Below are 13419 nucleotides of genomic sequence, written 5' to 3' on the forward strand. Positions count from 1 at the left end.
CTCTCTGTCCTCTCTCTTGGCTCAGATCTAGGAAGATGTTCTTACAATGAAAGGTGTTCCTCACTTTGCCCTTATTGCTTCTCTGCTCTGTCTCTGACTGCACCGCTGCTGCGTGGGAAACAGGCGACTCTTCACAAAGTTCAGCATAACATTTCATGTTTGTGTATCCTCCAGGTCTTTAGAGGCTACAAGTTAAGTTTCATTAGTTCTATTAATTAATAATAGGAACCTGGAGCTTCTTGGTTTACCATGACAATATTGGTCTCCTGAAGAAAAAGACACAGGCGCAAACTTAGGTGCACAAATACACACAAACACATTCACAAGACATTACATGATGCAGTTTCTAAACCTAGAAGAGGCTATTCAAATAACAGCCAGGCGTCACTGTCTCCATATGCTCTTGTGTTCAACACTTTCCAATTCTCCCTCCTCACAGTTCCCGAAGCAACTGTTACTGTGCTCTCTTCTCCTGAGCAAAGGAAGAGCGGGCAGGAGGAAGGGAAATGGGGAATAAAAGGAAGAGTGGTTGTGACAATAGATGAAAAGACAGGTACAAAACAGCACTTTGAGCTGTGCTAGTGGCTTAGCTTCTCTACTTAGCTACTAGCTACTCTTTCTAATGTTCCCAAGAACACTGAAAAAGTGCTCTGATAGCCAAGTATAATTCCACTCAGGATCTCTACCTGCATTTCAACCACCGGAACCTTGTTTCGGTTCTGGTTCCTGCCAACCAAAGTGCCTGCTCCTGTATTATAAGTTTACATTAGCTCAGACTGCAGCATTCACTCAAACCTGCAAACAAACAGTGGCTGCATGTCACACGTATCAATATGATGGCATGATGTCCGCAACTAAACTAGAATGAAGTCAGAGTGCAACAGAAATATTTTAGCAGTTACTGATGAAACTCTATGACTGTATTATTGCCTGGTCATGTGCAAAAACCAAAGTCATTGCTTTCTTATACTTAGTTTGTGTAACATGCTCACTGATGTTTGAATACTGCTATGGCCCTGAGCTCCTGGATAGGTTACTTGAAACATTTCACCATTGATTAAAAAACACACAGAGAAATAATTTACTGTAGACTAACTTACGACAAAATAAAAAGAACAGCACAATACAAAGTACCTGTCTGAGAGACACAAGCCAGCAGTCCCAACTCAGGAAGCCTCTGTCTGTCTTCTGAGGTCAGCGCTGGACTTTTAACGACTGTTTCAAGACCAGGTGCACCTCGTTAAGCAATCAACGTCAGCTGGGAAAAGCTGGGAAGAGACAACAGGAGGGGAAAGGGGACAAACAGAATGGGGTAAACATACTGCAGTAAAACCAGCAGAAAAAAAGCCAGTCTGCAGTCTACTATATTCCCTGTGCACCGATAAACCTTCACCAGGCCCCCTCTTTCTATACTGGCAAAAACACAGACAATGAATAGATATAAATATGATGATTGTGTGTGCTGTCCTCACCTTACACTAATTACACACTGTATCCATCTGAATAGACTGGAGCAGCTTTTTGTCTGTTTACTGTAAAGCCTGTGCAGCACTCACTTTGACCTCCTCCATCAGCATCAACCTGCAGAGACACATCTGTGTGCTGATGAGAATGCAGAATGAGCCTTCTGACTGACATCGGTCATTCATGTAGCTCTGTAGCTGTTTTACTGTAACATCCATCACTCCTAACTGCGAGAATCACACTATTAGGATGTTCCATTAATCAACACTGCACTCATAATAACCATAATAACCTCTTCTCTCTCTCTCTCCAACTTAAAAAGCCGAGCAGTAGAAATATCACTTGCTGATGTGGATAAACGACCCAATAAATCAGCTGGAAGTGTTTGGCCTTTATTTCCTAACTGCTGCTCACTAAAGTCTGTGGGGATATTAATCACTGAAACATACCTCCTCTCACTAGCCTTATCAACATGCAGATTCTGGGCCAGCTGCCAGTCTGGACCCCATAGCAGGCTGTGTGGGATTATGAAAATGCGAATGTTGCATGCATGTGTATGTTAGTGTCTCTGTAACAATACACTGACCACCTTCATAATAGAACGCACCAGCTGCCATGTGGGCAAATATTTAGGGAAGGTAGCTTCCAGGTCTGATGACAGAATGAAAGAGTAAGTCAGCATCAGCTGTGAGTGATTTTGTTCCCATCAGACCAGAGATAAAAGGAGCAACATCGTTCTACCTAATGCTGATCTACTGTTCTCTGTGTGTGCTACATGGAGGAGTGTAGCTGCCAAATGCTGATTCTACAGTCTAAGAAGTTAGATAAACCTTTCAACTCGTATGGCCAAGGTGGAGAAATACGTGTAGCAGACAGACACTGTGCTCATATTTAGAAGTAGAGTGGATTAACATCCCCGCTGTGCATTGTGAGAGTAAATCTATAAAATGAAGAGCACAGTCTGAATGGGAAGTTAAACCACGCTCATCCTGTTGTTGAGGCTGCGGTTGTAACCGCTGAGCCGCCCAGAGGGGGCTGCAAGTGTTAAAGTGGCTAATTGGGTTTTATGTCATTAACATATTTGGGGTCGTCAGATTAAATCCCCAGACAACTTGAAATGAAATTTGAACGGGGGAAGAGATGAAACAATTTCCCACATTTATAATAATGGACTTAAAAGCTGACATCTCTGCTCTGAGGACATGACTCATGTAGATCAAGTTAGAACAGACGAAAGGCGGCTGTCCAGGGTTTATCTTGCCTAAAGTTTAAAGGGGTACTCAGGCAGTAAACTCTAGTAGTAGGGGTCCAACTTACTGCTGCTAAAAGCAGTACTCGTTTGTGATTCACTTGTGTAGTTTGTGTTTGTACCAAATCTTGCTCCTATAAAGTTTGTACTGTAAGCACATGACAGGAAAGTACTTAATGTCAGTTTGTCATATTTTTCTGTGACTGATGCGGATTTATGTTCTGTATTTCCTGTGCTGTGATAAACCTCATTTCATATGTTAAGGAGGCTAAGAAGTGTTAGTCGATGTGTTGTATAATGCATCAGCCTCTTTAGCAGATGTTGTGAGTAAGCCGTTAGACATTAAGCACAGTGAAATCCATGTTTGCTTTACCAGGACTACATCGTTTAAATTCTTTAACACTTGTGTGAAAGTAGAAGCCAACCGTTACATATTGGAAAAATTTAAATTGTTGTTCACACTGTATGTATTTGCGGAAATGCATACAGTGTACAGTGAATGAAGGAGCACTTACACTCTCAATGCAGTATGGAGATTTCAAGGCCCTTGTTTCATATTACGGTATAGAAGAGCTTTCATAACTCCTCTCCTCTTCTTTCCACAGCCAAAACTGCATCTCTCTGCATACTGAGCAGGGCCCCATACGGCCCAATTTGCACCACCCAATTTACCGGTGTCGCTTCAGATTTGTTAGAGGAAAAGCTGAGGGCCTTTTCCCTGATCCCGACACTGAAGGGGGAAGGGAGGGAGCATGAAAAGGAAGCGAACGAGGGGAAACTGCAATTGCTAAAAGTCTTCAACATTTCCAGATACACACACATCTTTGCACACACAGACAATCCAGAAATGGAACTGAAAGCCTTACACACACACACACACACCCACACGCACATCACATTTTGCAGTGTACAGCTCACAGTCGCACAGCCAACCCTGACTCAGAAGAGGGGCCAGAGATGAGAGGGATGAGGAGAGAGAAGGAGCGAGGGATGGGTGGCGGTAAAGCAGATTGCTGACAGGACTGTGACAGGGCTTCATCACCAAGCCAGCGCTGTGCACTGGGAGCTATTTCTAAGGATTGTTGTTATTTAAATAGATTAAAATGCTATTTTACTAGACTAAGCCACTGCTGTGAATTTGAAGTAAAGAAGGAAAGAGATATGTAGATCATGTGTGCTGTAAGACTGAAGGAAACTGCAGTGTGTTCATGGTCTTGCTGTCCTAAATCCTCCTCGTACTTTTCTGTGCAGTGCCATTATTTCACTGCATCTGTGGGCTCTGTATGTTTAAAGATTAAAGAAGCCTACATGGGTATTCTATTGCCTAAATACTGTCTTTTCCACTACCTCGCCCTTCTTTCCCCGATCCCCCTGTACACCTGCAGACACTGAGGGCTGCGATCACACATGGAGGAAGTTCCACGGCCACTGCTACAGGTACTTCAGCCGGAGACACACCTGGGAGGACGCCGAGAAGGACTGCAGGGAGCACAGCGGCCACCTGGCTGGCATCCACAGCCTGGCCGAGCAGAACTTCATCAGAGGTGAGTGGATGTTGTGGAGAAAGTTGGCAGTGATAGTTTAGTTTAGTTTGCCATGGCAGCTTTTGCCTTATGTGTTTAACTGAGTAATAAATGAAAAAGAAAAATTCAGATTTTAAGACTGATTAGCTTCATTTGTTTAATGTGTAGCAACTTTCACCCGTCTGGTATTTTAAGCATGCTGTCCTGAATTATTTTAGCTCAGGAGAGCAGCAAGAAACGTAGTGAATCTTAAGTTTTACTGCAGGTTTTTTGCGTTTCGCTTAAGATCATAACAGACTTAAATATCTGGCCACAGAGAGCAGTTAGTCTGTGCCAGGCAGCATTACCATGCCAATATCCACACAGTGTTCCTTTGGTGCCTCATGAACCTTCATCTCCTCTTTCTTAGCTTTTCACCCCCTGGCAGTGCTCCACAGCCACAGTGCCTTACATGTAGAAGTTGTCTTTCTTCTACACCCACACAGTTACCAAAATATGTGTTTAATTGCCTTGAAAATGGACGTCTCCACCCCTGCAATAAGAAGATCAGAGCCATTAGGAGGATTGATGGGCCTGCTAATGATGTGAATCAGATACAAGATGTTTGAAATTACATAAGATGTGCGCCCACACACACACACACACACACACACACACACACACACACAGTTTAACTAAAATGTATTAATTCCTCAGTGTGTTACCTCCTCCTCAGGTCTGAGCCATGACAACACCTGGATCGGGTTAAATGATCGCACAGTGGAGGACGACTTTCAGTGGACCGACAAGATGGACCTGGTGAGGAACAGCTGTGTGTGTTTTGTCTTTCAGTCAGCTCTCGATCCCACAGGAGTTTAAGTTTCTTTAACTGTGTATTTTTTTGTGTGCGTTTGTGCGTGCAGCAATATGAGAACTGGCGTGAGAACCAGCCAGACAACTTCTTTGCTGGAGGAGAAGACTGTGTGGTTATGATCGCTCATGAGAACGGCAAATGGAACGATGTGCCCTGCAACTACAACTTGCCCTACGTCTGCAAGAAGGGAACAGGTGAGAAGAGGAGAGGAGAGGAGAGGAGAGGAGAGGAGAGGAGAGTCCCTTTACTAACCAATGCCAGGTTCTCCTAAGCAGAGTCAGCACCCATAAAGCTGAAAGCTTCAGAAAGCAGTCTACTGTCACATGTCTGACAGCATTTTAATGTCAAACTCAGAAAATTCAGTCAGAAACTACTTGTGAAAATAAATTTTACTTATCCCTTATGAAATAAACCTCAACCAAATCATTACTTTTAATAAGTAATAAGGGATATTATGAAGGATTAGTCTGTATTTCATTGTCATATTATTTGTAGATAGATAGAGTAATAGCAGCCATAAAACATCAGCTTACATGTCATTAGCCCTATACCAACTTTTGCCTCAGAATAAAATGCATACATTTATGATGATTTAACATGACTTGATTTGACCATGTTAATCATTTTATTTTCCTATCTGTGCTATGCTAGTCTGCAGACAGAACTGCACAGTTTTCCTGCTGATTAAAAAAAAATGTATGCCCACTAAAAAATAGGATTGTTGATACTTAACTCATTAATAAAATCAGCACCTTTTCAAATGTGCCACAGTTTCTAGAAAGATCTCATTTTGCACAGTCTAAATATATATATAAAACACATTGCGCCAGTAACCTATTAGGCCCAGTTAATAAGGACAACATACTACTCTGCTGCTTACTAGAGTTTGGCAAAAATCACTAATAAGGACAAAAAATATAAATATAATCTATGAAAACATTATTTTTAAAAGTAGTCTATTTTTCAGCATGCTCCTTTGTTCAACAGATTTCCAACTGTCCACATAAAACAAACCAAGAAACCAGCTTTTGGCTTCTTAATACAAACTTAACAGTCAGACAGCAGTACTATTTCAATAATTATTACACCTAAACTTGCTTAATATTGCTAATATTGGTAAATGTGAATGTGGGGGTTCAAAACATCTCATGGGCAAAACATTCAGAAACAACATGAGTTGAGAAAGAGCACAAATCTTACATTTGCTGTGAAAAGTCCTTTTGTCAGTGGCAGTCGGTCGTAAGTGAAGGTCCAGATGAAGAAAGTCGTCGTTTGATGTTTCCTGTTTCCAACAAATTGTCGACTTAAGACAGCTTGAAATGTGTGTGTGTGTGTGTGTGTTTCTGTCAGTTTGAAGGTTTGTTTGTGTTTAATGACGATCATTTAAAAATGATGCACCTGGTAACAAAACATAGCAACCATGGAAACATAGCAACCATGGAATGTTCTGGTCTGTCCTAAAACCATGTCTGTTCTAACGCTCACTTATCTCACCTGAGAGATCAAGTCCATCACTATGAAGCACTTTTACATGCTGACTACCTGTCCTGTCCTCTGACAGACTCAATGATGCACAAATGTTGAGCTAAAAACAGTGAAAACGAGCCCTCCTGGATGCCCTTAATGAATCCTGTAGCTTTGTTTCACAAACTTTTTTTTGAAGTTGTGTTGGTCCTTATTTATCAAACTGCTAAAAGTTTAAATTCTAAACTTTTATTTCTACTCATAAACTGAATAATTCAAGCTATGTATCATCGATAACAGATGACTGCAGAACAAGAACAGATCTAACAATCGTTATTGTGTGTCTTGTCAGAGTGGTAACAAACTTAATCAACAATGTATTCATCAGATGCATACAAGCAGCAAAATTTTCTACCACTTTCTGTTGTTTCCATGTCAGACAGTTTGCTGTTTTTTCATTGCAGCTAATATATTATATATAATGAAAAATGGCAGGTGTGGGGTAAATCTTCGTAAAACAACAACAAAAAACTGATGGTTTGTCATCAGAGGCCACAAGTGTAGAGAACAAACTTCTGAAGCCTCAAACATCCACCCTGATCTTGTATGAAGCACAGTGTTACACCACCTTTGATGCTCACTGTCACAAGTCCTCAGCATCCAGCCCACCTCTGACCGTAATCAGTCAGTTACAATCACCGCCATCTTTTCATCTCCCCTTCTCCTCCCCGTCAGCCTCTTCTTCACTCTGAGTAACCCCATGTAATGTCTCGTCTTCTCAGTGGAGTTTGTCAGCTCCATGCTGTGTATTCTCTGCCTGCTCTCCAAAGCGCACAGCTCATGTGATCTGTTTGTCTCAGCAGCGGGGTTCCTGAGATAATTTTGGGGGGTCGCCAGATGGTTGTAGAGAAAAAATAAAAGAACATATTTTACATAGTTAACACATCTTAGACTGGGGTATGGTTTTAACATACATGAAATTTGCCTTAGAATAGATTTTATCTTGTGTTGTTGTTGTTGTTGTTGTTAGAGTAAGTGGGACCTATTTACATGGTGCACATCCAATCCAATCCACTTTATTTATATAGCACATTTTAAAAACAACAAGGTTACCAAAGTGCTGCACAACAGATAAAAGCAGTAAATAAGTCAAATTCAAATATTAAAATAAATATATAAAAAGTAAAAAATTTAAAAAAAACACAGTAAAATAAAAGCATATAAAAGCACTAAAATATACATAAAACACAAAAAAACAACCAATGATTTAGAAACAATAAAAGACAAACAGAGACCACACAACTCTCATGCTGGATTAAAAGCCAAGGAATAAAAATGCGTTGTAAGACGAGATTTAAAAGTATCTAGAGTGGGGGCAATTTTGACGTGGGTGGGTAGCTCATTCCACAATTTAGGAGCTACCACTGAAAAAGCACGGTCACCCCTGGTCTTATGTCTGCATTTCGGGATGACAAGACGCAGCTGATCAGCAGACCTCAATGCTCTTGAGGGGGTGTAGGTGTGTATGAGGTCAAAACAAACAATAAAATCTTAAAATTGATTCTAAAATGGACAGGGAGCCAGTGGAGGGAGGGGCGAGAACGGGGGTAATATGTTCATGCTTGCGCGTTCCTGTTAAAAGACGAGCAGTCGCGTTTTGGACTAACTGTAAGCGAGCGAGGGAGGCCTGGTTGATGCCAGTGTAAAGTGCATTACAGTAGTCCAAACGGGTCGAGATAAAAGCATGAATCAAGCACTCAAAATCATTAAAAGATACAACAGATTTAATTTTAGATAAAAGCCTCAGATGGTAAAAACTTGTTTTAACTACTGAGTTTATCTGTTTATCAAGTTTAAAATCACTGTCCATTTTGACGCCGAGGTTCGTGACTATGGGTTTTACATATGACTGCAGGGAGCCCAGGTCTATAGGAGGGACATCACAACCTCGACTGGGTCCAAACACCATGACCTCAGTTTTGTCTTCATTTAAGTTTAAAAAGTTAAAAGCCATCCATGCCTTGATGTCCTTTAGACACTCTAGTAGGGGTATCAGGGAGCTCTTATCGTTTCTCTTAAGCGGCAGGTAGATTTGGGAGTCGTCCGCATAAAAATGGTAAGAGATGCCATGTTTTTTAAAAATTAAACCAAGGGGGAGCATGTATAAAGAAAACAGGATGGGCCCAAGGATTGAGCCTAGGGGAACTCCACAAGATTGGGTGGCAGAATAAGATGCAGAGTCACCAAGCCTCACTGAAAAGCATCTCTCGGACAGGTAAGACCTGAACCACTCCAAGGCAGCATCCCTGATACCCACACAGTGCTCGAGACGGGAAATGAGAATTGTGTGGTCAACCGTGTCAAAAGCAGCAGTAAGGTCTAAAAGCATAAGAATGGCAGAGTCACCGGAGTCAGTAGTTAATAAAAGGTCATTAAAAACCCTTAAAAGTGCAGACTCAGTGCTATGAAAAGCTTTAAAACCAGACTGAAAACTCTCAAGAATACCATGTACTTCTAAAAAGGACTGTAGTTGTACAAGTACACTTTTCTCTAAGATTTTTGAGATAAAAGGAAGCTTTGAGATCGGTCTATAATTTGATAGAACCGAGGTGTCCAGATTTGGCTTCTTCAATAGGGGTTCCACAACTGCTTCTTTAAAATATGTTGGGACAACCCCTGAAGCAAGACTGCTATTAATAATTTTTTGGACACAAGGTCCAATAGTCTCCCAGACCTCTTTAAAGAGGCGAGGAGGAACAATGTCTGTGGGACAGGATGAGGGTTTAAGTTGAGTGACGATTTTTGTGAGAGATGAGAGTGACACAGGCTCGAACCGATTTAAAACAGTTGAGCAAGTGACGGCTAAGGAAGGATCAAAAGAGGGGGGTGAGATATGAGTTCTGATGGTTACAACCTTATCAATAAAAAAGCAGAGAAAATCTTCACAGACTTGTGATGAAGCTTCCAGACAGGTGGATTGGGGAGCATTTAAAATTGAATCAATAGTTTTAAAAAGAACACGTGGTTTATTAAGATTTTGGGAAATAATATCAGAAAAATAGGCTGTTTTTTCTGCTTTGACATTTCTCTGATATTTTCTCCAGCTTTCTTTTAGAATTTCATAAGACACATCTCTACAGCCTATCTTTTATCCACCTGCGCTCAGCTCTCCTGCACTCGCGCCTGGCCGCACGGGTGGTATCATTGAGCCAAGGCTCAGATTTGGGTCTGGGGGGCATCATTTTTTGTGGGGCGACAGTGTCAAGAGTGCCGGAACAGGTGGAAAGAAAGGTTGTAGTCAATTGTTCAGTGTCAAGGTAGGCAGAGGGTATTGTGTCGAACTGATTTGCAATGATAAATGCAGAGGAAAACTGAGCAGAGGTGGAAGGTTTAAGCATGCGACAGTAGCGCACAGAAGCACACGGTTTAAAACTATGACAGGGCAAGTTAAAATCAAATAAAACAGGCATGTGGTCAGAGAACACTGCGTCACATACCTGAACATTTAAAATAGGCATGTCATGTGATAAAACGAGGTCTAACGTGTGTCCATGTTCTTGTGTGGGTCCAGTAACATATTGTACAAAGTTAAAAGCATCAATCAAATCTAAAAAGTCTTTAGCCAGTGGCTTAAAAGGACAGCAGACATGCACGTTAAAATCACCAACACATAAAATCCTGTCATAGTTTGTCATAATGCCAGCCAAGAAATCAGAGAGGTGTTTTATAAAGTCTCTGTTATATTTAGGCGGCCGGTAGATCACCGCACATAGTACCGGGGCTGACCGACCTATTTCAAACAAGCTCAGTTCAAAAGAGGAGAAAGACATTGGCGGTAAAGGCTTGCAATATAAACTGTTTTTAAAGACAGTCGCTATTCCTCCTCCACGACCAGAGGTCCTCGATGTATTAATAAAAGTACAATCCGGAGGCAAAAGCTCTGTGAAGGCGGCTGACTCACCCACATTTATCCAGTTTTCCGTCAGAAAGAGTACATCCAAATCGTGCGAGGTGAAGAAGTCTTGGAGGATGAAAAAAAACACATGGCATGGTCTAAAGCGCATGGCACAAAGTGGGCGACCCATTTTTGCTCGTTACACGGCGCACAATCTGGGTGAGGCGTCTCCAACCTATTTTCATCTGAGAGCTACTTTAAAAAAATCTAAGTGGCCACTTGCATTACATTGCTGTAATTGCTGGTGGCGCCCCATGTTGAGTCGACTGAATCGTTGTTACCACAGATGAGGCACACACACTTGTCCTTCACATTCATAAATAAAATCTCGCTTTCCCACTCCCCGTGGAGACAGTATGTTTTCTGCTTTTTTTTGGTGTGGTCACCTTCATTGACCATCATAAATGTGGCTACACAGGCTAATAGCACCAAACTCCTCACTTTAGCTCAACTAGCGTACAGCATAACTGACCCAACCTGTCGATGGAGGTTGCTGCAACATTGCTGTGAGTGGTTAGGTTCAGATGTTGACATAGTTGCCAGGAGCATCACCGTTTTTTATTGACAGCTGATAGGCCTGTCCTATTATTTTGTATTGGAGGGGGTGGGACATCTGTGTATTTGATTAAATTGATGTAGGAAGAGGCTTATTAAGAGATTTATTGTCGTCTGACTTTTTGTACAGAATCTGTGAACCTCGTGGTGAGCTACTAAAATCTAAAATCCTGGAGCTACCTGTTGGGGACCCTTGCTCCACAGGGAGACTGACACCCTCTGACGAGTTAAAGAATCTGTGAAGTTTGAGTTATCAAGTTAACTAAAAGAGTGAACTAAAAACAGATAAAAGTCATTATTCTGCAGTTTTTATGGATAAAAAATGTAACACTGGATTGAAAATACAAGTGAACACATTTTTTAATTAATATGTGATTGATATTGTGTCTCCTGCTGTGTCTGTCCTTGTCTCCACAGTGCTTTGTGGAGCCCCGCCCACTGTGGAAAACGCCTTCCTGATTGGTCGAAAGCATTCCCACTATGACATCCACTCTGTGATGCGCTACCAGTGCGCTGACGGCTTCCTGCAGCGCCATGTGCCCACTGCTAAGTGTCGAGCCAACGGCAAGTGGGACCGGCCAAAAATCATCTGCATGAAATGTGAGTTTTACACGACAGCATTTTCCCAGAGCAGGACGGCAGACAACAGCAGTATTTTCATCTTCACGTTTACAGACTCTTATTTTTAGCACACACACCAGCATAGGTCTGTAAGATGAACCTCCTACATTAACACTGTGCAGACTCAGGCTCTCCATCTCTGCTCTCATTACTAATAATTGACAGCCTGTTCAGACTGAATCATAATCCTCTGGGTTAATTTAAAAGTGGTAGAGTCTCCTTTGAAGTGCTTCTGCTTGAGGTGGGATTTTTAAGGCTTTACAAAAGTAAGGCATTTGGTTAACCATTCATTAAATACGAGGGATTTGTGCAAAAATACAAAAAGAACAATTTAGTTTAATCATAGAAAACAGTCATTTATTAAGCAACCTTTTAACATCATCTCCTTTGAGCCTTAAAATAAACTTATTTTCCTAAAATAATTTAAAGGACTCTCTCAGACTCTGACAGAAAAGACAGAACAGATGTCATAACTTCAGAGGAGGTATAAAGAGTTGGTATATAAATATTCAACAAACTGCTCCTTGTATTTGATTTCTCTCAGCTCACAGTGTGACAGTAATGATGAAACACTGAAATAATGTAGCCTCTGTTCAAAGTGATTATTTTTATTTTTCTCTTTATCTTTAGACAGCATTGTTTTTATGGCCCAGAGATACAGAATCGTTATCATTCCTCAGAGTGGAGACAGCTAAACCTTCTACAGAGAACATATGGCTTTGACCTTCCTGCTTATTGATCTCTGTTTCCTCGCCTCTTACCTGGTTTCACCTCTCAGTCACTGTCTGTCTGAATGTTTCTGATGCCTGTCAGTGATTCATCTCTCTCATCCATCAGTTGTTTTTTTTTTATTTCCCTGTATCTCACTTACCCTCCGTTTGCTCCACCAGCCCAACGAGCCCACCGTCAGCGGCGCCACCACTACAAGGAAAAGAGGGAGCGCAGAAAGCACAAGAGACACGGCCACAGAGAGGGAGGGCATCACGGAGTGAAGGCGGGCCAGGGACACAACAACAACCACGGACACTTCTGAAACAAAACAAAAACTTCTTTCCCGTTTTCCTTTGCTGCTGACTGCAGTTTTCCCGTTTCCCTGTCCTGCCCAGAACTCTTTGTCCTAGCCCCCTCCCTGCACCGCACCGCCCTTTGCTCCACCCCTAACTCTCCAAATCACCCTGTACCCGAACTCTGAGGCCTGCCAAATGCTGCCAGGCTTCACAAGGACGATGACAAAAAACTCTTTTTACTCTTTTCTCTTTCCTTTTTCTTGTGTTAACTCACTCGACCTGTTTCTCTCCCCCCTAGACCCAACGATGATGTGAAACATGGGGCTCTGGCCTGTTTTTGAAAAAAGATATTTGATCCACCCTGAGCATTCTTCAGAGACAAACCATAAATCAGAATTATATCCCTGAAAATCCTGTTTCGAAATCAGATGAGTCGAGGAAGAGATCAGTGTTGTTGACTTGAGCCTTTTGTCCTTTGAATAAACTTTATTTTTTCAAAAACCCAGTGTTTATTTCTGTCATCTGTCATTGGGCGAGAGGCGGGATACACCCTGGACTGATTGCCATTCAATCACAGGGCTGACACGTATTGACAGACAACCTTTAACGCTCACACACAAAGTACGAAACTTCATTACTCTAGTCAAAGTATAGATACTCCTGGTCAAATGTTTTCTCCAATACAAGTGAAAGTTGCTCAGTCAAATTATTACTTGAGTTAAAGTACC

At 41.7% G+C, this 13419-nt stretch overlaps 1 protein-coding gene across 1 annotated transcript in view; it reads left to right on the forward strand.

The window, feature by feature from the left end:
* LOC138607115 (neurocan core protein-like) overlaps positions 1-13150 on the forward strand; it is a 65721-nt gene extending 52571 nt beyond the window's left edge. Inside the window, exons 11-15 of the mRNA XM_069679673.1 lie at positions 4099-4257; positions 4952-5034; positions 5139-5283; positions 11481-11663; positions 12575-13150. Of these exons, the coding sequence (XP_069535774.1) occupies positions 4099-4257; positions 4952-5034; positions 5139-5283; positions 11481-11663; positions 12575-12717 (713 nt within the window). The 3' untranslated portion in view covers positions 12718-13150. The remainder of the gene's footprint in view (positions 1-4098; positions 4258-4951; positions 5035-5138; positions 5284-11480; positions 11664-12574) is intronic.
* Positions 13151-13419: the final 269 nt, after the last annotated feature.

This window comes from Semicossyphus pulcher, unplaced genomic scaffold (assembly GCF_022749685.1).
Source record: "Semicossyphus pulcher isolate SPU_LCO1_2020_fin unplaced genomic scaffold, fSemPul1.0.p SCAF_4, whole genome shotgun sequence".
NCBI classification, from domain to species: domain Eukaryota; kingdom Metazoa; phylum Chordata; class Actinopteri; order Labriformes; family Labridae; genus Semicossyphus; species Semicossyphus pulcher.